The sequence below is a fragment of the Aethalodelphis obliquidens genome, unplaced genomic scaffold (genome assembly GCF_003676395.1).
Source record: "Aethalodelphis obliquidens isolate GAN/ISIS:26980383/991018 unplaced genomic scaffold, ASM367639v1 scaffold51, whole genome shotgun sequence".
Lineage (NCBI taxonomy): Eukaryota > Metazoa > Chordata > Mammalia > Artiodactyla > Delphinidae > Aethalodelphis > Aethalodelphis obliquidens.
The window spans coordinates 10333562-10356670 of NW_020837995.1; the positions used below are offsets into that span (position 1 = coordinate 10333562).

At 50.2% G+C, this 23109-nt stretch overlaps 2 protein-coding genes across 18 annotated transcripts in view; one reads left to right on the forward strand and one right to left on the reverse strand.

Moving 5' to 3' along the window:
• The window catches only part of STARD9 (StAR related lipid transfer domain containing 9), a 127801-nt gene extending 120029 nt beyond the window's left edge, over positions 1-7772 (forward strand). For 5 of the 7 annotated variants that reach the window (XM_027084047.1, XM_027084049.1, XM_027084050.1 and 2 more), the window contains 6 exons: positions 4070-4187; positions 4363-4750; positions 4917-5119; positions 5285-5364; positions 5601-5759; positions 6256-7772. In XM_027084047.1, coding sequence (XP_026939848.1) covers positions 4070-4187; positions 4363-4750; positions 4917-5119; positions 5285-5364; positions 5601-5759; positions 6256-6357 — 1050 coding nt within the window. In that variant the 3' untranslated portion in view covers positions 6358-7772. Of the gene's footprint in view, positions 1-4069; positions 4188-4362; positions 4751-4916; positions 5120-5284; positions 5365-5600; positions 5760-6255 lie in introns of those variants that run through there. The other 2 variants (XM_027084052.1, XM_027084054.1) reach the window with 2 other exon arrangements.
• CDAN1 (codanin 1) lies at positions 2774-23106 on the reverse strand. 11 transcript variants are annotated; one of them, XM_027084059.1, is made up of 34 exons: positions 22981-23084; positions 22261-22751; positions 21817-22023; positions 21457-21626; positions 21211-21324; positions 21050-21128; positions 20507-20627; positions 20225-20334; positions 19667-19756; positions 18696-18771; positions 17950-18155; positions 17535-17655; positions 17040-17186; positions 16757-16923; positions 16278-16365; positions 15941-16030; positions 15700-15754; positions 15343-15479; positions 15154-15257; positions 14718-14876; positions 14308-14371; positions 14063-14141; positions 13729-13877; positions 12209-12316; positions 12018-12081; positions 11674-11855; positions 11303-11410; positions 9922-10480; positions 8752-8795; positions 7391-7442; positions 7248-7308; positions 5585-6805; positions 5046-5204; positions 2774-4506 (listed from the first exon to the last, which is right to left on the reverse strand). In XM_027084059.1, exons 1-28 carry the CDS (start codon positions 23068-23070, stop codon positions 10355-10357), a joined length of 3702 nt encoding a protein of 1233 aa, XP_026939860.1. In that variant the 5' UTR covers positions 23071-23084; the 3' UTR covers positions 2774-4506; positions 5046-5204; positions 5585-6805; positions 7248-7308; positions 7391-7442; positions 8752-8795; positions 9922-10354. The 11 variants fall into 11 exon arrangements, with proteins under 11 accessions (XP_026939860.1, XP_026939861.1, XP_026939856.1 ...); XM_027084060.1 differs by having other exon boundaries at positions 7391-7500; XM_027084055.1 differs by having other exon boundaries at positions 2774-4063; positions 4214-4506; positions 7248-7500.
• Positions 23107-23109: the final 3 nt, after the last annotated feature.

A 23109-nucleotide genomic window follows, 5' to 3' on the forward strand; every position in this document is an offset into this window, starting at 1 on the left:
GTTGTCTCCTGTACTCATTTATTAGTTCTAATACTTTATTTTATTAGACTCCTTAGGTGATATGACCTTGTATATAGAATATCCGATCTTTTGTTGTTGTTTTCTTGCCTAACTGCCCTGGCTAGAATCTTGAGTACCATGTTAAATAGAAGTGGTGAGAGCAGACGTTCTTGTCTTGTTACTGATTTTAGGAGAAAACCATCCAGTTTTTACTATTAAGTATGTTAGCTGTGGGGTTTTCGTACATAATCTTTATCAAGTTGAGGAGATTTCCTTCTAGTCCTAGCTTATTGCTTTTATCATGAAAAGGTGTTGGATTTAAATACTTTTTCCTGTATCGAGATGATCATGTGGGTGTTTTCCTTTGTTCTATTAATATATTACATTGATTTTTCTATGTTGAACTAACTTTGTGTTCCTGGGATAAATCCCACTTGGTCATGGTATATATCCTCTTTATATGTTGCTAGACTCAGTTTACTAGTTATTTTGCTGAGGATTTATTTGTTTAAATGCACAGGGATATTGGTCTATAGTTTACTTGATGTCTTTGGTTTTATCAGGGTAACCTTGGCCTCATAGAATGAGTTGAGAAGTGTTCCCTCCTCTATTTTCGGAAGAACTGTGAAGAACTGGTGTTAATTCTCCTCTAAATGCTTGGTAGATTTCACTAATGAAGCTATCCCATCTTGAAATTTTCTTTGTGGGAATTTAAAAAATTTTTTGATTACTAAATTTACTTTAATTAAATGTCTATTCAGATTTTCCATTTCTTCTTGAGTCAGTTTCAGTAGTTTGTATCTTTTTAGGAACTTGTCCATTTCATCTGAGTTACCTAATTGTTGGCATGTAGTTCATAATATTCATTTATTTTTTTCTTTTTCATAGATGTAAATATCTGAAGTTAAAACTTTCCCTCTGAGCACTGCTTTAGTTGTATCCCACAAGTTGTGAGATATATATAGATACAGACATAGATATAGATATATATCTGTATATAATCTTTGCTTTATAGTAATTTTGAAATTTCAGTTTGTATTTCTTCTTTACCCAATTGTTAAGAGTTTTTCAAAACTTTTTGGTAGAAAGGCCGTGTTTTCTGATTTTGTTATTTTTTTTTAAGGAAACTTTATTTTTATTTATTCATTTTTGGCTGCATTGGGTCTTCGTTGCTGTGTGGGCTTTCTTGAGTTGCAGCAAGTGGGGGTGTGTCTTCACCCCCCTTTTTTTATTTGCAGCGAGTGGGGGTGTGTCTTCATTACGGTGTGTAGGCTTCTCATTATGGTGGCTTCTCTTGTTGCGGAGCATGGGCTCTAGGCACACAGGCTTCACTAGTTATGGCACGAGGGCACAGTAGTTGTGGCTCACAGGCTCTAGAGCACAGGCTCAGTAGTTGTGGTGCACAGGCTTAGCTGTTCCGCGGCATGTGGGATCTTCCCAGACCAGGGCTCAGACACGTGTCCCCTGCATTGGCAGGTGCATTCTTTTTTTTTTTTTTTTGGCAGGTGCATTCTTAACCACTGTGCCACCAGGGAAGCCCTGTTACTAATTTTTAAGTTTGCCATGTGTTGAGAGAATGTATGATTTCAGAGAAAGTAAATTTTCTTTTTTTTATATTTGAGGGTTTTGGTCATGAATATTCCATTGGCTTCTAAAAATCTTGTTTATCTTCTTTGTGGTCTGTGTTTTCCTTGCTTTGGGGGTGTATATGTGTCTTCTTTCTGGTAATTTGGAAGCCTTTTTTTTTTTCCTTTCTTTTCTTTTCATCATTACTTTTGTATATTTAAATAGTCTTTATTTCTTGATTTAGCAGTTTTCTTTTCACCCTGGCTGTAAAACATGAGGAAATCAGTGTATTTCCACCTTCTCTCATTTTTTCTCATTACCTTTTGTTACAGTATTTCTATACTATTTACAGTGTTTGTATTCAGAGTTCTAGTTCTCGTGCTAGATCAAATGGACTCTGCTCATTTGCAGTTCTTTGGTGTACATTCTTTTTTCTGCCCTAGTAATTCTTCTTCTTGTAATTTCTTCAAGAAAGACTCAAGGGCACTATATTCTCTAGGTTCTCTGAGTTCATATTTGAAAATGTTTATTGCCACTTAAATGAAAGAATATCTGTAATTAAATACCTAGAAGCAGGATTGCTAGGTGTCAAAGGATATATGTATTTTTAATTTAAAATATGTGATGAATATTTTCAAAATACACCTATTTACACTCTCAAATAACAATATATAAGTGCCTACTTACCCACATTTCTGCTTAACAGTGTTTACTAAGGGTTTTTTCGTTCTATCTTTGTGAATCTCATAGGCATAAAATAGTATTTCATTTTAGTTTTAATTTGCAATTCTCTTGTGTCTGAGATGGAGTGCCTTTTCAGATATTTAAGAGCCCTTTGGCTTTTTGCTCTGCCTGCCAGTGTACTGGGTCCATTTCTGTTAGGTTGTTCTTTTGTTTTTGGTGGCCTTTCCTTATATTAAGACAGTTATCCTTTTGCCATTTGAGAGGCCAGTGGGTTTTTTTCCTAGTCGTTTTTATGATATGTTAATCTAGTTTTTATCAGTCTTTTCTTTCATGGCCTCTAGAGTTTGTGCCCTGTTTAGGAAGGCATTTCTGCACTATGAGATCATTAAATTTTTAAAAAAATTTTCTCATAGTATTATTAAATTCTCCCCGACCCTGTATATTTTTGAGCCACAAAGCATAATTTGTTTTGGCAAGATGTGTGAAATGGGTCTGATGTAACCTTTTCTTCAGACGGTGACCCTGTTGTCTCGCAATATTTATTGATTAATCCACACATATTTACTTTTGGAAGTCATCAGTATAGCACTGGGAACAGATGGGATCACACAGGAGTATATTATAGAGCGAGAAGAGGGCCTAGGCCCGAGTCTTGAAAGAATCCCAATAAATCAACTTACGTTTGGGGAAGATGAGCCAACAAAAGAAACTGGGAAGGAACACCCAGAGAGACAGAAAGCCAAGATCCCAGGGATTCAGGAAGCAAGTGAAAGGGAGATGCTCAGTAAGATGAGGACTGGGACCTGTTCACCACATCCAGGCACATGGATCTAGCAAAGGCTAGATTTGAGTGCATTCAGAGGGTATAAGAGGTGGGAGATGGCAAACGGTGACAATCATTTCAAGTTTATCTGTAAAGGACAAAAGAGCAAAGATGCCTGTAGAGGAAAGTTTTTAAAGGTGGGAGAAATTTTTGCATGCTTAAATGCTGATATGAAGAATCTAGTGAAGAAGGAGAGGTGGAGGCAATAAGTGAAGAAAGAGATCAGTAGTGAAAGGTTCTTGAGAAGGTGGCACAAAAATCTGCCTGAAGTAGGAGAGACCACTTGGATGCTGCAGCAGGAAGAAAGGACGTAAGGATGGAGACAGAATATCTTTGTTCACTTTTTTTTAAAAGTAACACTAGGTTAGGAACCGATGATAGAGGTAGGATAGTGGATGCCTGTTAGATCCAGCAGAGGTCAAGGGTCATGTCATTGAGAAGCTGCTTGTAGTAAAGGTGTGGTGGCTGTATTGCAAATCGAGAGGATCATCCCCATTTGGTTCCAAATTAGGACCTTTGGCTCAGCTGCTGTACCTGGGGCTGGGGCCAAGGGTCAAGCTTTTCTCACAGCCCGTCACTTTTCTTCCCCATCCCACCTCCCACCTCCCAGTTGGGCTTTGTTTGCTGCCCACATTAAACAGAGCTCCAGCCATGGCCTCATTCCTGTTGCTGCAGTGGCGCAGAGGGCCCCCTCACTCACTGACCCCTGGTACCCCATCGTCTCAGGTCCCAGTTCATTCTGATTCCTGTTGGAACTCTCCTACAAGCAACCTTGAGCGTGTGGCTTGAAGGGCAAGGAAACTCTCCAGGGGGACTGGTTTCTATTGTGGTTGACTTCTCAAGGGCATCCAGCAGGGAACACCTTTTCACTTGAGCCTTTATGTTGAAAGCTGTTTGGTGCTGTTCAGAGGCAGAGGAGATAATTCTGCACTGGCTTTCTGGTGCTCTGCTCTCTCCCTGCCTCTGCTCTGGTCCTGAGCATCTTCTCTTCTGCAGGGGGACACAAACTTGCCTGATTCCAGAGACTCCTGGATAGGGGAGGTGTGGGGCCGCTCTGCAGTGAGGAACAGTCAGCTGAACCTGGCCGGCTCTGCCTGGAAAACCTCAGCCTGCAGTGAGTGGTGGGGCAGAGCTACCTACCTGGCGTGGGGACTTTGGGGCTGAGGTCTGCTAGATCCTAGGGAGCCACTGTCCCTCAGGAGGAGGGACATTATTATTGAAGGAGGCCGTTGCTGCCCTGAGGCCCTGATGCTCATGCCGTCTCAAGAGTCTCCACCTGTTCATTGTAGGCCGCAGAGCCTCCTTGGGCAGTTGCTGCTGTTCTCCGTCCAGCCTGTCCAGCCTGGGGACCTCCTTCTCCTCCTCCTACAAGGATTTAGCCAAGCACATCGTGGACATCTCTATGGCTGATGTGAGGTTTCCTGTAGCCGACTCTGCTGGGTGGGGAGGAAGAAAGAAGAGGGAAGGAACAGGGCAGATGAGGGCTTCTTCAGTAGCTCTCTATCTTTACAAAAGGGGGGAATTCAGTAAATGCTGGCCTGAGGGACTAATCCGAGAGTCTGCTTTGTACGAACTGTGCCCACTAATCTGGGTGGGGTCACTGTGTCCCCAGGTAATGGCTGCTTGCTCAGATAATCTGAACCACCTCTTCAGCTGCCAGGCAGCAGCTGGCTGGAAGTAAGTTCCCTTGCACAGTGTCTTCTCCCTGTGGCCCTGCTCGCCTTCTCTCCTTTCCCTTCTCCACCCCGGCTTCCTTGAGTCCCTCACAGTGAGCTCTTCCGGTGACTCTAGAACCCAGCTTTCATCCCCTCCTCCTCTTCCCCACCCTTGGTGTCTCCCCCAGCCATCAGGGCGAGGAGCAGGACGTGCATCTGTACTACAAGGTGTTTTCTTCTACTCGGCATGGCTTCCTGGGGGCTGGCGTGGTGTCCCAGCCACTGTCTCACGTGTGGGCAGCTGTGAGTGACCCCACCTTGTGGCCGCTGTACCACAAGCCCATCCAGACAGCGAGGCTGCATCAGCGGGTGACCAACAGCATCAGCCTGGGTGAGCCCAGGGGACAGAGGCAGCAGAGTCAGAGGCAGTGTTCTCAGGAGGCTGGGTACTCAGCTAGGTCCAGTGGGGTGTCAGGCTGTGGAATGATGGGGTGTCACAGGGTAGAACCCGGTCTGTCCATGTACCTTCTGACTTCCTGCATCCCTGCCCCTCCAGTGTATTTGGTGTGCAATACCACCCTGTGTGCACTGAAACAGCCACGGGATTTCTGTTGTGTCTGCGTGGAAGCCAAAGAGGTGCCTGCCTTGCTGGTGGTAAAGATGTTGTGGGAGGAACTTGGACTGGCGTGTTGTGAGAAGCAATCTTTGTGGGCATCAGGTCCTCTGGGGGAAGGAGGGCAAGTTGGGCCAGGGTGGGGGTGAAGGCTGGCCCAGTGTTGCCTTCCACGGTACTGACTGCACTGGAGCCTGTCCCTGTTTGTCCCTGTCCCTCCCATATCACGTAGGCTGAACTCACATTGCTCTGTTTCCAGGGGCAACTGTCTATCATGGCAGCTCAGTCTGTGTATGACGCGTCCATGCCGAGACCCAGCAGGGAGATGGTCCGAGGGGAGATCCTGCCCAGTGCCTGGATCCTGCAGCCCCTCACTGTGGAAGGGAAGGAGATCACCAGAGTCATCTACTTGGCCCAGGTGATCCACCTTGTGCAGCTGGCCTCACAGCATGCCTTGATTTGACCCCAGCCCCATGGGAGCTTTCTGTATAGCTGTTCAACATCCTTCAGTACCCAGGATCTGTGGCCTGAGAGCTGGAGACTCAAGGGTTTCTTGGGTCACGAATCAGTGGGAATCAGGAAGGAATGAGGCAGAGTTGATCAACCTTCTTCTGAAGCTGCTCTTACCAGAGCCTGGCGGCCTACATCCTCTGGCTGTTCCCAGGGTCCTCAGGAGATAGATGAGTCATTGTGAGGCAGAGCAGCACCCTCAGTTCCCTGACTTGACCTTTTGTCATTGGGAAGTGAAGCTTTTGCCTAGATCTGAACAGCAGAGCACAGGGCTTTAGACAGTTCAGTTCAGAGCCTCTCCAATCACAGCAGCCTGGGGTGGCTGCTTATGGCTGAAGTGTGCCCCGGTGCACTCTCCTGGGTCTGTCTGCACCTTTAACTCTTCCCTCTCTGGTTTATTTCAGGTAGAACTTGGTGCTCCAGGATTCCCCCCTCAGCTCCTAAGCTCCTTCATCAAACAGCAGCCGCTGGTTATAGCCAGACTGGCTTCCTTCCTTGGTAGTTAGCATCTCACGGTCAAGACAGTGCTCCAGGACACCCCAGAGATGCTGGGGCAGCTCTTGTTACTCTCTGTATCCTGATGTTAAGAAGAGCCGAGGCTACCTGCTGTGGCCAACTGGGCAGACAGCACTCATCCCTGAGTTGCCAGCGAAACCTAGTCAGTACTTGGTCACAGCTGGCACCTCTGCGGAGCGAGGGGGCCTGAGCTCCCGGCTGTCCAGAGTGAATGAAGCTCAACTCACCTTTTTGGATTTCTCACCTTTTTTGCCCGTCTCTGGGACCCTATGGCATACAGGCCACTCAAGGATCAGGACTGGACACAGCCAGCAGAGCTGGGAGCCTGCAGTGCTCTGACATGGTGCTTACTTAGTTCGGCGCAGCCCTGGGGCTGGTAGGGAAGCAGGAGCCATTGGCCAAGACTCTGCTCAGAATGTGCTCCAGCAGTCAGCTCCACTGTGGGATGGGGTGTTAGGAAACAGAAAACGGTTTAAAAAAACAGCTGCACAAACCAGAACACTGATTTAGAATTGTTTCTCCTCCCTGAATTTTTACAAAATGCTTTATTATTAATTTTTGCTTTGCTGCCCCTCTTCCTTTCCCTCACAGGAGAAGACAATTGTTTGGGTCTTGGCCCCAGTAAGGAGTATAGAGTAATGCTCTGTCATGGAGCCACCACTCCAGAGCTCAGAAGAATGGGAAGACCACTGTAGAAACTGGCTGGATAGATTTGGGGTTAGGGTGGGGGCCTAGCTCTTTGAGGAGGGCTTGGGGTGGTGCGTGGGCATCTCTCATTTCAGAGATGAAAAACTGTCTTTTGAAGACAAGAGGGAAGATAACGGACCTCCTGGAAGGAGGTAAGTGATTTGTTAGGAGGAAGCACAATTCCATTCCTTACCTCACTCAGAGATTTGGTCCCAGCCTTGAGCACTCCACGCACTGCTGTAGCCCCTTCTATTCTAGGATGGGATGGAGAATGGGTTCAGTTTTCTTGTAACTTAGCCTGGCTGAACTCGAGCTTTGAATATTCTGTATGGTTACCTGAAGTGTAGGGGTCGGAGAGATTCTCAGCTTCAGTTCTGGTGCCCAGAGTCTTTGGTGGAAGAGGGCGACCATATGGGGATTGAGAAGATGTGGTAAAAGGTAAATTTCTGTATAGTACAGAAGAGGTTTATTTTTCTAAAAGTATCTGCAGGATTTTGTTTTTCTCTTACCTCAGATTAAGTTATTTATATATTATTGAAGGTTTTTTTTGATTGCTTTTAAACTTATTTTTCTGGTTAATTTTTTTGGTTACACTTGATATATTTAACACCCTATTTATGTACTCTCATCTCTCTTCACATGACTCTCTAAGACCACTGATTGAAAAGTGCAGAACACTTGCAAATTAAAAGTCCAATGTGTACTTTTATTCAGTGAAGATTATCCTGGGACAGTCTAAGTGTGTCGTTTGGGCTCAGAATTCAGCCTGGTGATTGTGATGGCAGTAACTACTCATGGCCCAGTTTCAGGCTATATAGTTTACACATGTGTATTGAGTGTTTCCCATGAGCTCAGCACTGCTTTGCACATAAAGAGCAACCAGGTAAGTTGCCCAGCTACGGCCAGCTGTAGCCCAGACATGAACATGAGGGAGGATTCCAGAACAGATTCCACTGCCACACTCAACGGTGACCATAGACCCCTGGAAGGAAGCTCTTTAACAGGTATGCACCTCTAGGGCTTCTGAGGTAGAGCCAGCAATGGGAATCCGAACGGTGGTTAGCCTGGAGGTGACTGTATCCCCTAAGCTAGAGAAGCCACAAGCCAGGCATGTGAGTCAGCAAATCTAAAGAACATTAACTGAGGCTGATCTTTACAGTAAAATGCAGAGGTGGTAAGGATAATCCAGGGACCTGACTCCAAATGATCAAGAAGTCAGGTTTTGGTTACGACAGGTGGTTCTCACTTTATTGTGCTTCTGAATCACCTGAAGGACTTGTTACACCCCAGGCTGGCCCCCACCCTAGAGTTTCTGATTTAGAAGAGTGGAGAGGGGCCCACATATTTGTATTTCTAGGAAGTTGCAGGTGATGATGAGGCTGCTGGTCTGGGGACCACACTTTGAAAACCACTGATACTGGTAGAGAGCAGGTCTATGGAAAACAACGTAAATACTAATGAGTTCACTAGTTCGTTAGCTGCTTGTCTCTGTAATTCCTTTCTTATCTTACTGCCTGCCTAAAGTAAACCCTTAAGGTTCACACAGGCCAGCGTTGTTTCCTGAATTGGGCCTGTGCGGTTTAACTAAGTGGGCTTTAAACTCAGCATCCTTGGGGCTTCAGGCTTTCCTCCATGCTTGCCTGCCTGTCCCACCTCACATGGAGCTGGGTGTCTGAAGTAGCTGGGTGTCTGCTTACCTCGGGGCTCAGCTTCCTGGGGCAGTGCTTTCGTTCAGCCACACCTGATGGGTGCAGAAAGATAAAGTATTTCTTAAAACTGTTTTGGTTCCCAAGCATTCAGAACTTCCAGAATTTGCTATAGTATAAATTGGATTTAAAGGACAAATGAAGAGACGAAGAAAAAAAGGTTCAGATGCAAAAACTTATTGATTAGGATGAGCTGAGGGGAAGGGATGATCACTGCCTGACTGCGCAGAAGCATGATTACAAAGTGGTGAGACACACCCCCATTTTTAACTTTCTGTGCTGATGGGACCTACTGTAAGGGCTCCCAACTGGCTTTACTAAAGTCATACAGGAGACCTCTTTAGACCCAGAGCATCTTACCCTTCCGTGAATTGGAGACCTCTTTGACAGCTGGGAACTTTTCTCCTAAGAAATACACACATATGCACAGACAGATTTTGCAAGCCACTTCAAGAGGGTTCACTGAGTACCCTCGCCTTCCCCTGACAGAGACTGAATCTCTGCGCACACTGCCAAAGTAGAAAACCCATGAATTTTAGAAGAGTGCCTTATCAAGGTAGTGCTTGCTTAGTCAAAATTGGTGCATTTATAGACACGTAGAATGCTTTTGTTCTGAGCCAAATCAAACACCCCCAGCCCCCCAAGAAGCAAGCATCACAAGTGGGCAGTACCTGGTGAGTAGAAACTTCACTCATCATAAACCTTTAAAGGAGCTGAACGAAGTCAATACTGTTGGCAGTGGCTTAACAAGGGCCCCAGGCTCTCTGGCCTGCAGGGTCTCACATGATGGAATATTTAGGCATTGCTAAGTGGCCAACCAATGGGACAGCTCTACCCTGTCAATGCCCACCTCCAAGCCCACCTGAGACTTTGCAGCCTTCTACAGGGACGAGTAAGGTGAAAATAACTAGACATGAAGCCCTTGGTAAAGAAAACAGTTTATTTTAAAAACCTCTAATGTTCTGCCCGTGCTTGGCCCCTGGATGGAGCTAGAGTCAAGTTACTACCTGCACGGGACTGAAGGCAGGTGGGGTGCAAGGTAAAAGGCAGGTTTCTGTTGGGCGAGCCCCACATTTGTTGTACGTTTTTAAGGAGATGGCAGTCCAGCTCCTGGTGGTAAGAAAATGTAGACTCCCAAGATTCATGTTTAACTTTACTCACAAGTTAAGCAGAAGTCACTTCCCTCTGTCAGTCATGATTTCCCAAACCACAAAGCTCTAAGAGATGCTGGGACAGCAGCAAGTGGGGCTTGAATCTTGTGCCGACAAGCCCCCACACATCATTTCATAATAAATGCCAACTCTTCTTCTCCAGGACTGGAGTCTCTAGGTTCTTCCACCATAATCCTGAATCGGGTGACCCCCTCCTGCTTCCTTTAGGACTTGGGATGGTGAGCCCACAGTCACGGGGATGCCAGGCTGCCACTCTCTTCCTTTGCATGTGAGCAGGAAGCCTGATGACAGACTGAGCTACTTCCACACCAGCAAGGGTCAGGGTGGGCACTTGGGGTGGCTCTGGGGCCTCCTCCTGAGGCACAGTCAGGCTGGGTTCCAGCGTTCTGGCGAGATGCCCAAGGTAGGGCCGCTTCCCAGCCCTAGCTCTGGGCCAGCACAGTCCCCCGGTTTGGCTGCACCAGCTCACAAGCTCTTAGCTGAGGTTGTGGCACATGGGGTTCAGCTAGAAACAGGTTGAACAGTGTTGCTAATTCTTCAGAAAAATCCTGGAATAAGCAGAAAGATGACAGAAAAGGCAGACACACAGTTCTAGATTGTTCAATTCACCCTTTTTACTAAAAATCAATCCCAAATATCAAGCCCTAGCTAACCAGACAACCTGTTTTATTTTTTCCCAACTGCCTTCTACCTGGAAATGGACGTGGAAACCTTGTCCCATTAGTACTCTAGGATGCTCAAGTTCCAGCAGGGAGAGTGAACTCTAATGGGAGGCTCAAAAGCACTAATGAGTACTTAATATGCACATTATTTCATCTTGAAGAACCCCAGGAGGTCTAAATTATTCCCATTTTATGAATGAAGAAACTAAAATTACTTTGTCCCAAATCACAATAACATCAAGGACTAGCTGAGATTAAAATCCAGGTTATTCTGATTTTAAAAACCCACACTTGGGAATTCCCTGGTGGTCCAGTGGTTAGGACTCAGCGCTTTCACTGCTGGGGCCCAGGTTCCATCCCTGGTTGTGGAACTAAGATCCTACCAGCCATGTGGCATGGCCAAAAAAAACAAACAAACCCACAAACCGCACACTCACTATGCCATAAACAAACTATCTGCCTCTTCCATCTTCCCTTCCTCCGTGGACACAGTCCTTCATACAATAGATACTTAAATGTGAAAGAGGACCCCCCCCCCCCCAGAGCAGCCACTTCATTTCAGGGTGGTCCTCAAGAAATCTGACAAAATCCACTGAGCTTTGGGAAGATCCTAAGAATGCCAGGCCCCATCACTTGCCCCCTTTCAGGATAAAAGGGACATATGACACCTGTTCTCTCTCCAGGTAAAAGGAGACGAGGACTCCTTACCCTTGGCCACTGGGCCTCATGGAGGCTGCCTAGGCAGGCCTCTATCTCCATCCGTCCCATCAGACCTTTCTCTACCAGCTCCCGGAGCAAGAACAGCAGCAGGTCCCACTGCAACACACACAGAGGAAGAGGTCAGGGTGGCTAGGAGGACTGCACAGTGACCTTGATACAAAGGGCAGAGCTGCTGAGGGAGGAGGGGGAGACGAGCCGAGACTAAGGGAGTCTGAGCACGGAAGAAAAGATAAGCACAGCCTCAGCAAAGGGGGACTAAACCAGCTAATAACATTTGGGGTGGGGATGGTAGGAGTAACACGACTGCAGAGGCTTCTCAGAAGCCCATTTGCCCCCCTCCCCCCACCTCTCTGGCTCACCTCCCTCGGCCGAGTGGCTGCCAGAAGCCCCACGTTTCTTGGCCTCAGCAGCAGCTGCAGCGGAACCGGCACTTGAAAGTCCTCCTTCCACAGGGAAACCAGCATGAGCAGGAGCCTTCGAGCCTGCCCTCTCTCCAGCTGCTGCTGTGCCGGGGGCCCTAGGACAGGAATTTGATCTGCAACTATGGGGAGAGAGGAATGCCAAGCTCTAAGAAATGGAGGCAGGGTCACGTGGCCCTGGGAGGACACAGAGTAGAAAAAAGCTGTTTTCTAATCTTGCTTGTACCCCACCCTGAGAACTGGGGGATCCGGCAAGAGAGTGATGTGATAAAAAGGAGCCATACCAACGAGGGATGCTAACTCCACAGAGCACTTTGCCAGATGCTGCTCAGCAGGTGGGCACAGGAACTGGGGGAAAAACGGGGAGACCTTGGACATTAGCACCATCCTTAGAGCAGCAGCCCCAAGCCAATGCAGCTCTGATTATTACGCGCTGGACAAGGATACATAAGAAGAGCATCTCGTCGTGTCTCACCTGGCGACACCGCAGCATCTGGCCCAGCTGGCCTAGAAGCTGCTCCAGATGCTCTGGGGAAACTCCCTCCTCAGAGTCCCGGGGCCCCACGGCCAAAGAGAGCACATCCTGCAGAGAGGGGTGGAAGCAGAGTAAGGCTTCGTGCCAGGCCAGGGCCAAGGAGGCCACAGAGAATGTGGCTTGGGGTGGGGATCAGCCAGTGGAAAGAGGCAGAAGGAAAAGGAAGACAGGGCCCTGGGGTGAAGTAATGGGCAAAGGTGCCCTTAGACTTGGGGCTTGGGCAGGACAGCACAGCTGGGAGAAGCAACCAAGTGGACAACAAAGGAACAGATGGAGCAGGTAAGCCAAGGGACAACGCGCTGCCAGAGAGCTCAAGAGATGGCACTCATCTTGGGACAGTCATACCTAGCCAATTCCCAGACAGCATCTTATTCTGAAAGCATTCAGGGGAACTGTCCTGTCGTGTACATGTCGTACTATTTTCTGTCCCTCATGATTCTCTGTTCATCTTCTCAGGAGAGTCGAGGTTTCAGTACAGAAATCCTCTGCATGTTGAAAACCAGTAGCTAATGGCTGCTGAGAGTTTTCTTCTCCCTCTTACTCTTCTAATTTTAGTCTTTTTTTTTTTTCAGTACGCGGGCCTCTCACTGTTGTGGCCTCTCCCGCCGCGAAGCACAGGCTCCGGACGTGCAGGCTCAGCGGCCATGGCTCACGGGCCCAGCCGCTCCGCGGCATGTGGGATCTTCCCAGACTGGGGCACAAACCCGTGTTCCCTGCATCGGCAGGCGGACTCTCAACCACTGTGCCACCAGGGAAGCCCTTTAGTCATTCCTTTTTAGTCTCTATTCCAAATCTTTATTCTCACACTACTACCCCAGATCTGGGTCACTAGTTTAGGACTCTGCCCCAATCACTCAATTCTGCTGCTGGAGGACAAAAGCAGCCCAACAATTCGTAAATGAACAAGCATGGCTGTGTTCCAATAAAACTTTATTTACGAAAACAAGCAGCAGGCTGGATTTGGCCCACAGGTTGTCAGCTGAGTCCTGCTCTAGACAGTACCAAAAAATTTTTTTTCTCAAATTAAGAGCATTGATAGATTATTCTTATTGCCTGTAACTAAACAAGCATCACCTCCCACATAGGAGAACACTTCTGAAACCATATCCCAATACTGCGATGACTGTTCCTTAGAGACTTCCTACTGCACTGGACAGCCATTCCCTACCCCACTCCCATCATCATCTGTGTAACGTGTACTCAGTCAACAATTTTCACATCTACCCCTTTCCCTTTCACCTTTTTGGGTGATTCAAGTACAGAAGTCAGAGAACAGCAGTTACGAAAACCGTTCAATTCAGTTCTGCCCTACCTAATCCCACTCAGTAACAAAATGGGAACTAGCTGGACAACACAGAAAGCTGCCACACAAATATTAGAGTTGAGGGAGAGAGGAGGGAGACTAGGAAAAGAGCAGGGAGAGGGAGGAGGGGAGCCGAAGGGAGTAGGGAGCTGTGTACTTTTATCTCGGAGATGAGGTGGGAGGGGAGGGGAGCATGGTGCTCACAGGCACGGGAGCAGCCCCTCCGCTCCCCCCGGGCAGCTGGCTCAGGACCCTGGGCTCGAAGCATGCGACTCACAGCCGCTTTCACCTCCCTTCTGATCAGCGCTGCAAATCAGAGGGAGGACAGAAAAGGGGTCATCAAAGCAGCCCTGCACAGGCTCACCATGCCAACCCATGCCCTTCCCTGTTACCAGCTGGCTCTGAGTCCTATCTCCCCCACATGGCCTCCAACTTCCTGCCAGTCCACTTCTGAAAAACTTGGTCAGCCGCTCCCCCTCCCTGGACCTTACCTGTGACATTGGCTGACAACCAAGCACAGGCTTTCTCTGTTGCAAGCCCCACAGCAATGTTCTCTGCACTGCTCAGAACCTGTGACACAGAAGTTCTGAGTCAGGGGCAAGTTAGGACAATGACGAATGCCCAAGTCCAGGAGTGACCCACCTGCCACCAGAAGCCTCACACATACAACCCCGCAGCACTCCTCTCCCACCACCAACCGCCCAGCCCGCTAACCCCAGGACTCCTTCCTACGTACAGCTGCCGGGGTCTCCTCAGGGAGCAATGCCCTCACGGCACCAGGGCTCTTCTTTTGGCAGAACCTGAAAGGAGACAGAGGTCAGTGATGTCTAGATGCGTCAGCCTGGCCCACAGAAGGAAACGCCCCGAGTGCAGCAGTCGCCCGAGCTGGAAGGGCTCTGCCTCAGGGGAAGGCACCCTCAGCCCTCCGGCCCCACCCCAGATGCCCTTCCAATTCAGCTCTGGACTCTGGGCCCTAAAACCTCTAAAAACCAAGATAAGAGCCTACAGAGCAGGCAAAAACACAAAAAAAGCAGGGTGGGGAGAGGACCAATAAAGGATGAGTATAAAAGAGGAGGAAAAAGGGACAGGAAAGTAAAACTAAGAGGAGAGTGGAGATGAGAGGATTCAAACAGACTGGCGTCTTACTCCCGCCCCTGGGTCAATGCCTGGGCCCCGTGAGGGCACAGCCGGGAACACAAGATCTCCAACAGTTGGGCTGGATCTCCCCCTTCCTGTCCCTGCGTCACCAGCTGCTCTTGAAGAAGCGACTCTGCCTGGCGCACCAGATCTGCCACCAGCGTGGCCCTGCAGTAGGAACAGCAAGGTTTTGAGGTAGTTGGAAAGGGTGAATCAGAAAGGGGCTGCAACTTCAAGGAAACCTGGTCAGAACTAACTTGAAAGAACGTCAGCAATTTTAGCCTCCCCCGTCCCACCTGGCCCTTGTCCTCTATCACCCGCTCCCCCGCCGCCCCTCAGCTGACTTTCCTCAGTTTGGCAACAAGGTGTTATAAAGGGGAAAATTGTAAGGAAATGAGACTGGGGACCCTCAACACCTCCATTCCCAATCCCAACTCATCCTCACTTGATATGCTTGACACAGTTCGAGCCGATTCTCTCTGCCACGAACTCCACGGTCCTGCGCAGGGAGGGTGGCTGGTTGTGGAAAAAGGCTTGAGCCAGCTGTGCCTGTTGGGAGGAGGGGGCAGGGCAGTGAAGGGTCCGCTTTCCCTTCTCCACTGCGCGGGCCCCCCGCCTCCGCCCTGCCCCCTACCTGCAGCCCTTGGGTGGTCCGGGGAGGCTGGGCTCCCAGGCCGGTGGTGGTGGTGGTGGGGGTGATTTTCCTGACGAAGCCCCCACTCCGTCCACTGCTTCCTGATACCCAGGAGGCGAGCAGTTTGCGGAGCTCTCCTGCATCAGAGAAGCCCAAGTGTTTAAGTTCCAGAACCGTCCCACCCTCCCCAGCATCTTGACTTTTAAGCATTTAGGGAATAGAAAGACTGAGGCACCAGGGAGCGCCTAAGAACAGAACAATGTACTGGGGCGCTGCGCCCACAGGGTGCCTTTTGGGTACTCATGAAGGGACAGGCCAAGGACCAAAGACCCTCTGAGGGGAGACCAGTATCCTCACCAATATAGGGGCAGCAAGTGTAGAGCAGGTGCTGGTCCACCACAGGCATGCTGTCCTGGGGGAGAGAACAGGCCAGTGTTGGGAAGGCAGGCTTCCCTTCCTCCCCAGTGTGCCAGAAACATAAAAGTCTTATATAAAAGGCTTCAGTCTATTCTGGCTTGTCTCCTGCTGGGCCCTACCGGGCAGCCTGCCTCCTTTACTCTTGTGCTTCCCATGGCTCTGGCTTGACCCCAACACTCACCAAGCCATGCTCTGAAGCTACTGTGTCCACCTCAAAGGCATCCAACTGACCCTCTTCCAGAAAGAACAGGTCTTCAGGGACTGTAGGAATCTGGCAAGAGATTAGGGCAGTGCAAGTCAGCACTTCAGAGATTCGTCACACCTCCTACCTCATGGTTCCAGGGTTTAGACACCAGGTTCAAAGCCACCTTCCTCTGAAACTATGGCAATCCCTACCCCTCCTCCGAACCTTCACCTTCTGGCCCCACACCCTTGTTCAGACTCATACATCCTCCCTTTCCCTGTCTTCAGCCACAGTAGTCACCCCCTTCTCCAACCTGGACCCTCACTCCACCAACCTGGAAAAGCCAGCCCAGGACAGCCAGCAGCAGCAGCTTGTTCAGGAAACACATCTCCCCTTCACTCTCCTTTGACAAGACCAAGCTCCTAAAATGTAAATGAGGGTGTGAATGGAGTCTGTGCAAAGAGAGAAATGGAATACAGTAACAGAAAGCTATCACTGGCAAGGTACTTCTCAAAAACAGACCTAAAAGGGACTGCTGTTGTACAAGAAACCAGGTCTCATCACCCCACCCAGATCTGTACTCCCTTCTGAGCTGGGCCACAGTAGGAATAGAAAACGGCCAATCAAAGTGCAAATATTCAATAACTGCCCACTGTCTTTCCTTGTGGATCAAGGCCTGGCCTCTTCCCTGAGGGTCAGTTACGGCTACGGTACCACACAGGAAGCACAGGCTGCTTGACCCTCTTCATAAATGGCAGCCTCAGCAATGTTCTCCCCACACCCTTTTCTCAAGCCTGCTCTCTCTCTACTCACCGATGCAGGTGCAGCAGGAGAGTGAATATGCTGCGGTAATAGTCCAGCATGGGGACGATGTGGTCAGCCAGGGAAAGGAACTCCACCAGCCAGGGCACCGTGAGCACTGCTCGCCGGGCCCGCAGCCCCTGCTGCAGCAGAGCCCGCACATCCAGGACCGGGGGCACCTGGCAGGGCCAGTGTCAGTCAGTGGGTGGGTCAGTCCCAGGGGCTGGGGGAAGCCTTCTAACGCCATTGCCTTGAAGCTCCTCCCAGCTCCCTTCTTACCAGAGCCCCCAATCACCTGGCTCCTCAGGGCCAGAATGGTGTCCTGGAGCTCACGGGTCGGGGGTGGTTCGGGCCCCCGGTATGGCAGGAAAGCCACAAAGCCCAGGAATTTAGCCAGAAGCCTCAGGCTGAGCAGCACCACAGCAAACTGCCTCCGTTCACCCTGCAGGGCATCAAGAAGGAAAAGGTCCCAAGCATAAGGCTTCTAGAACAAAACCAAATCTGTGGGACTTCTCTGGTGGTCCAGTGGTTGAGACTTCGCCTTTCAATGCAGGGGGTGCAGGTTCGATCCCTGGTCAGGGAGCTAAGATCCCGCATGTCTCACAGCCAAAAAACCAAAACATAAAACACAAGCAATATTGTAACAAATTCAATATAGACTTCAGAAATGGTCCACATCAAAAAAAAATCTTAAAAAAAAAAAAAAAAAACAGATCTGTTACAGATTTCTTCTTGAAAATACCCTTTCCCCCCTAGGTCAGAACCCCATCATCTCCCTCTGCTTTCTAACCTGCCAGTCCACGTCTGATTCCCCGTCTTCATCACTGGGCTCAGGCTGAGGCAGGGCAAGGCTGTTGAGCTCCCGGATCTTCAAACTCAGGCTATCCATGAGATGCTGATTAAACTGGAAGCTATGAAGAGGAGGGGGAAATAAAGGTACTGGAAGAAGTGTTGGAAGGACCAGAATAGAGAAGAGGTACTCCAGATAGAAAGGCTCAGCAGGGTAGACAGAGGAGGCCAATGAGGTTATGGGTGAAAGAATGAGAAGGGAAATGGAGGCAGGAAGTGTGAATTAGAAGGAGCCCAGGCAACACCCAGTCCCACCCTGTTATATTCCAGACAAAGGAGAGAAAACGCTGCCCTTCTGTGAACACAAACCTCTTCTGGCCTCTGCCCCCACTCTCTGTAAGACAGGAGACCTTTACCTGCTGGCACTCAAGATGAAGTCCCTGAAGAAGCCCTGACAGCCTGGGAAGGTGGGGGGTGGGCAGGGACCCCCACTGCTCTGAGGGGCCACAAGCCGTTCCTGCAGGCGCCGCAACCGCCCCAGCTTGTCAGCTCCAAGCATATTTAACACATCTGGAGCCTCGCCCAAGACAGTGCCCCCAGCACCACCAGGACTCTGACACATCTGGGGCAGGGGGAGGAAGAGAGAAATCAAAAAACCAGTGAGTTTTTCTGGAAAGAAGGACTGAACAAAATGAGGAGGAAGTGATGAACCCTGTATCATGTGCCATAGATATGTTTTTTGAGGTCTGGATTATATTCTTATTTTTATAGGTGAAGAAACGGAACCTGTAAGATTCAACATCTGCCTAGGGTCACAAGAGCTAGGATTTGAAACCAGACCTGAGTCCTAACCCTGTGCTCTTTCTACCACAGCACAAATCAAGGGCAAGAAAGTAGCGAGGTGCTGAAGGAAGGCCAGGAGAGCCGGGTGTCTGAGGAGGCCTGGGGAGGCAGGAGGCGCAGGGCATGGGAGAGAGCGCTCCGCCTCCTCGAGCTGGCTTCCTGAGTTTCAACCACCACCCAAAGAACAGAACTCTTGTTCAATCTCCAGCCAAGGACCTGCCTGCTTGCCTGCCCTATCCCAAAGTGCCAGCCATTACTTGGCTGCCTATAATACATACTGTCCACTGTAGATTAATCAGTCTCCCGCTAGGGCTATTACCTGGAGAAGTTGTTTTTGGAAAAGTCGAACAAAATGGCTGTGGCTGCAGGCTGCAGAGAGTTGACTCATCATGGCTCTGAGGAATAAGAGGCAGGGATGGAGTGTGATGGAAGGAGGAAGAGGGAGAGAAAGATCTGAGAGAACAAGCCAACCCTTGGGCCTTTCAGCCCTTTACCAGGGGCTTGACCAGACCTCTGCCAGAGCTGGCTGGCACAAGGCTATGGGAAAAGGTAAGGGACACTCTCCTCAGCCCCAAGACCCCTCAAAGCTAGAGATACACTTAACCAAACATGAAATAATACCACCCCTCTCATCTTCAGTCTACACTGAATGCCAGTGAGCTTCATGACCAACGTGGACAAGAGAATATTCTTTCTGTATCCTAGTTATCTAGCTATGCAAAGTTATCCGTATTGTCAAATGAGATGATGAAGAAAATGGAGGTCGGAAAGGGTCTAAAACTTGGGCCAAAACTCAAGCAAACTGAAATAACAGCATTCCACTTTTTCAAGCATTTGCAATCACAGAGCAAGTATGAGTGATTTCTGAGTGGAAGGAGCTGGAGAAACAAATCGCTTTTTTTTTTTTTTTTTTTTTTTTTGCCGTACACGGGCCTCTCACTGTTGTGGCCTCTCCCGTTGCAGAGCACAGGCTCCGGACGCGCAGGCTCAGCGGCCATGGCTCACGGGCCCAGCCGCTCCACGGCATGTGGGATCTTCCCGGACCGGGGCACGAACCCGTGTCCCCTGCATCAGCAGGCGGACTCTCAACCACTGCGCCACCAGGGAAGCCCGACAAATCGCTTTTGAGTAGAGGCAGAGATGGCAGTAACTGAAGAGATTAAGGAGGATAGAAGAAAACAGCTTTGCCCTGGAAGGACAAAGCCTTCCTTCAATCAGCTACCCAAGCACCACTAAGCTGCTCACTACTGGAAGCAAGAAAGACAAGGTGACCGGTGTATGAGCACATACCTGATCCTGCTGCCCAAGCCCTTCTCAAAATCCCAGCCAGGCTCTTCATGGCGATCTTCCCACTCTCGAAGCACCTCATAAAACACATCCCTGACAGACACATAAGAATGTCCGATCAACTGAAGCACAGCTGGCCTAACTCATTCTCAGGAGTGCCTTCCCTAGCTCAGAAGAACTGAGGACAGGACTATCCACAGCCCCGTTCCTTATCCTCTCCAGGGTTTTCTATGTGATAATGCTACAGACCCGGTAGCAGTACACCACATGCTTCACATACTTCTGTGGGCAGTTAAAGTTGATATGGCACTCTCGTCTGAGAATCCAGTGACTAGAGTCATACACCTGCGAGAAGGCTGCTAAGGTAAGAGGTTCAAGTCCATGGGCATGAACAGAATGAGGCTAAGTGGCCCTTATGATGTTTGCCAGGAAGGGCCTGGTAGTGCTAAACTACCACCTGTTAGTGTCAAACTCCTAGTTTCTATGAAAATGACACAGACTGCCTATCCCAGAGAAAATCCTGCTTCACCCCCTTCCCCCAAAGTTCCCTTTTCTTATCACCTCTGTTTTTTAAAAGTATGAAAGGCTCGATCACTGGAGAAGTTGGCACGATTGTCAGTTTCTGGCTGAAAGGAGACAGCTTGTGCAGAAGGTGGCATCGCCAGAGAGACCTAAAACATGGCAGTGACAATTAGGGACTGAAGCTGGCAGAGTTCATGCTCAGAAAACTTCATCCCCATTCCAGTGCAAATGACACTACAGTGATGTGAGCTGGGCTGCCTGAGTTATGAGACCAGAAAGGGTCAGGTCCAGGCTAGTAGATGTCTAAGATGGGGTCACTACCTTGGCAACACTGCCCTCATAGGCAGCTCGCAGGTGGCCTTGCAGAACTGGTGAGAAGCACAGTAGCCGTTCATTCTCAGCCAACAGCTTCAAGGTCCCTTTGTCCAGGTGGGAAAGAACGCTACAGGGACAAGAGCACAAATGACCAAGAATGGGACAGACTGAAAATAGGAAGCTGGCACCTGCACACCACACAGCGTGTTACCTGGAGCATGGAGCAGGTACATGAAGAAAAGTCATGGGCAAAGGATTAAAGATGGAGGCAAAGGGGAAGGAAATAAGAGAGACCTAATGGAGCAGCGAACAAGAGAGCAGGGCAGAAACATTAGATAAACCCAAAGGTCAGCTACCAAGACCACCGGGGGCAGTTTGATTCTTTCAAGGGCTAAATTCATAGCCTTGACACAAAATTGAAGGTTACGTGGAGGAAAAGGTCCAGGGTCACACTACACCTGTGTTAAGCACAAGCATGCACCCCAAGTAACAAGAGAACCAAGTGGACAATGGGAATAAGGCTCAAATGCCTCTGCTGGGGAAACTCACTGAAACTGATGCTCCAAAACCTGCACTGCAAAGAAGACACAATCATGGACACTCTGGAACAGAGGGCTTTCCAGGGAATCTAGAAGGACAGTACCAAGTTGTTGGCTAAGAATGATTTCATTTCCAGACCACATTTCTCAAAAAGAGGCTTGTTCACCAACCTACGGCTCCTGGATTTGGTTCAAGGTCACTGTCCTTGGCAGCCACCATCCTCCGGGCGGTAAGGAGCTGAAGGACGAAGAAAAGCTCCAAGAAGAGGTTTGGTACCAGGTTTTCTAGATAAGAAAAGAAACTCCAGGGTATTGAACATCATTCAGAACCAAGGCTCAGTCCTACATGCTTTATCAATTCTTTTAACCTGTGGTTCTACAGGTATCTCCATTGCAGGGCCTTTTGCTCTCACTCACCTGCAATGCATGAAGAGTAGACAAGGGCTACCAGCTCCAGACGCTCACGGGAGGATACTCTGGCAGGGTCAGCGGGTTCAGCTGTGAGGTTTCCTGTTCGGCTGGGGTGAGGACATCCTGATTCTGGGGTGGGACAGGCGGGAGCAGGTGACTGCTGCAGCAGCTTAGAGCTATGGGGAAAGGAATGTCGTGTATAGTCAGCCCGCCTTCCCCTCCACAGCTATACTCAGGTTCCTCAAAGAGACATCCACAGACCAGGAAACAGACCCAGGGTTCCCAGGGGACAAATCAATCACAGAGAAAAGCCCTGCCAATCCCCCACAGAGGCAGCTGACATCCCAGGGAGCAGCAAGGCCATACCGCTCCTTCCTGAGCATCTCCCGCTCCTCTTGCAGACTTCTGCACCCTGGGGAAAGGCTATGGCCCCAAGGGCTAGTGTCCAGGACTGAGGGTTGGGAACTGGGGACAGAGTTGATTGGGGGTGAGGTGAAGCAAGTCTTGGGCTTGGAGAGTGACCGCTCTTCGCTCACCGGAGTTGGGTTGATCCTGCGTGAAGGCTTGGTCCTGCTGAGGAGTAGCCACAGGTTTTTCTGATATTCCTTTCTTCAATCATCTCCCCCTCCACCACCACCTCCACCACAACAGCCTGCACCCCCTGCAAAATGCCCCTCACCACTATAGTGATCTCATCCCCAACCTTCTAGCCATTACCATGCTTTACTACAGAGCACCCAGCCTTAGTTTATTAACTCCCCTAGTAGAGCCTTCGTGCCACCCATCTCCCGGTTAAGGGCTGATTCTCACCCTGCAGAGTCGGGGGGAACCGAGCCTACGGGAGGGAATTCCTCCAGGTTGCTGAGGTTTGGCGGATCAGAGCGCGCGAGGCTGGGGCTGCCGGGGCTGCCAGAGCTCTTGGGCCTCCGGCCCCCGGCCCAGGGCAGGCTCTCCCCGCTGACCCCCTCCTCCAGGGCCCCGGGGCCGCGGCCTCCTCGCTCACGGGCCGGCCCCGGGCCCCGCCTCCTGCCCCCACGGCGGGCCGAAGGGGCCTCAGCGGCGGTGGGGCTCGAAGGCTCGGTCGGAGGGAAGAGCTGGCTGCGCGCCCCGCGGCCGCCCCGCGGCGGGCCCCCGGGTCTCCCTGGCAAGGCTGCCGAGGAGCCCGAGGCCTTGGCGGGGGTTGGGGGGCCCTGCGGGAGGACGCGGCTGCTCTGTTCCCTCAGGAAGTTCAGCAGGAATGGCACGAATTCCTTCCGCAGCGGCCGAAGTGAGATCAGCGCGGCCGCCTCCCCGGGGTCATCCTGAGGGAGAAGCAGCGAAGGGCGAGAGGGTCAGCTGCCAGCCCGGGGCCGCAAGCAGCCGGGGCCGCAGGGCGCGCTGAGGGGTGGGCGGCCGGGGGTAGCGGCCCCTAGCTGGAGCGCACTCGGCCCGGGCTGACAGCCAGGCACCCTAGAGGAAGAGAACGAGAGGGGTGGTATCTCCCGCGGGAAGGAGATTCGGGCCAGCCTGGGGGCGTGTCGGCGCTGTTACCTCCGAACTCTGGGCGCTGCGCGCGATCCACCGCACAGCGGCTGCGACCGACAGCTCCTCTCGCAGCAACGACTCCAAAACGGCCGCCATCCCGGTCCAGGCGCTCGGAGGCGATTGCGCAGGCGCAGG

Excerpts from the sequence above, each read along its gene's own strand:
- CDAN1 (XM_027084064.1), bottom strand. The coding sequence starts at position 23,070 with ATGGCGGCCGTTTTGGAGTCGTTGCTGCGAGAGGAGCTGTCGGTCGCA. Across the intron at positions 21,129-21,210 it reads ACCAAATCCAGGAGCCGTAG|ATTCCCTGGAAAGCCCTCTG; the intron begins GTTGGTGAACAA and ends CTGTCCTTCTAG. Across the intron at positions 11,856-12,017 it reads GGAGTTAGCATCCCTCGTTG|TTGCAGATCAAATTCCTGTC; the intron begins GTATGGCTCCTT and ends CTCTCCCCATAG.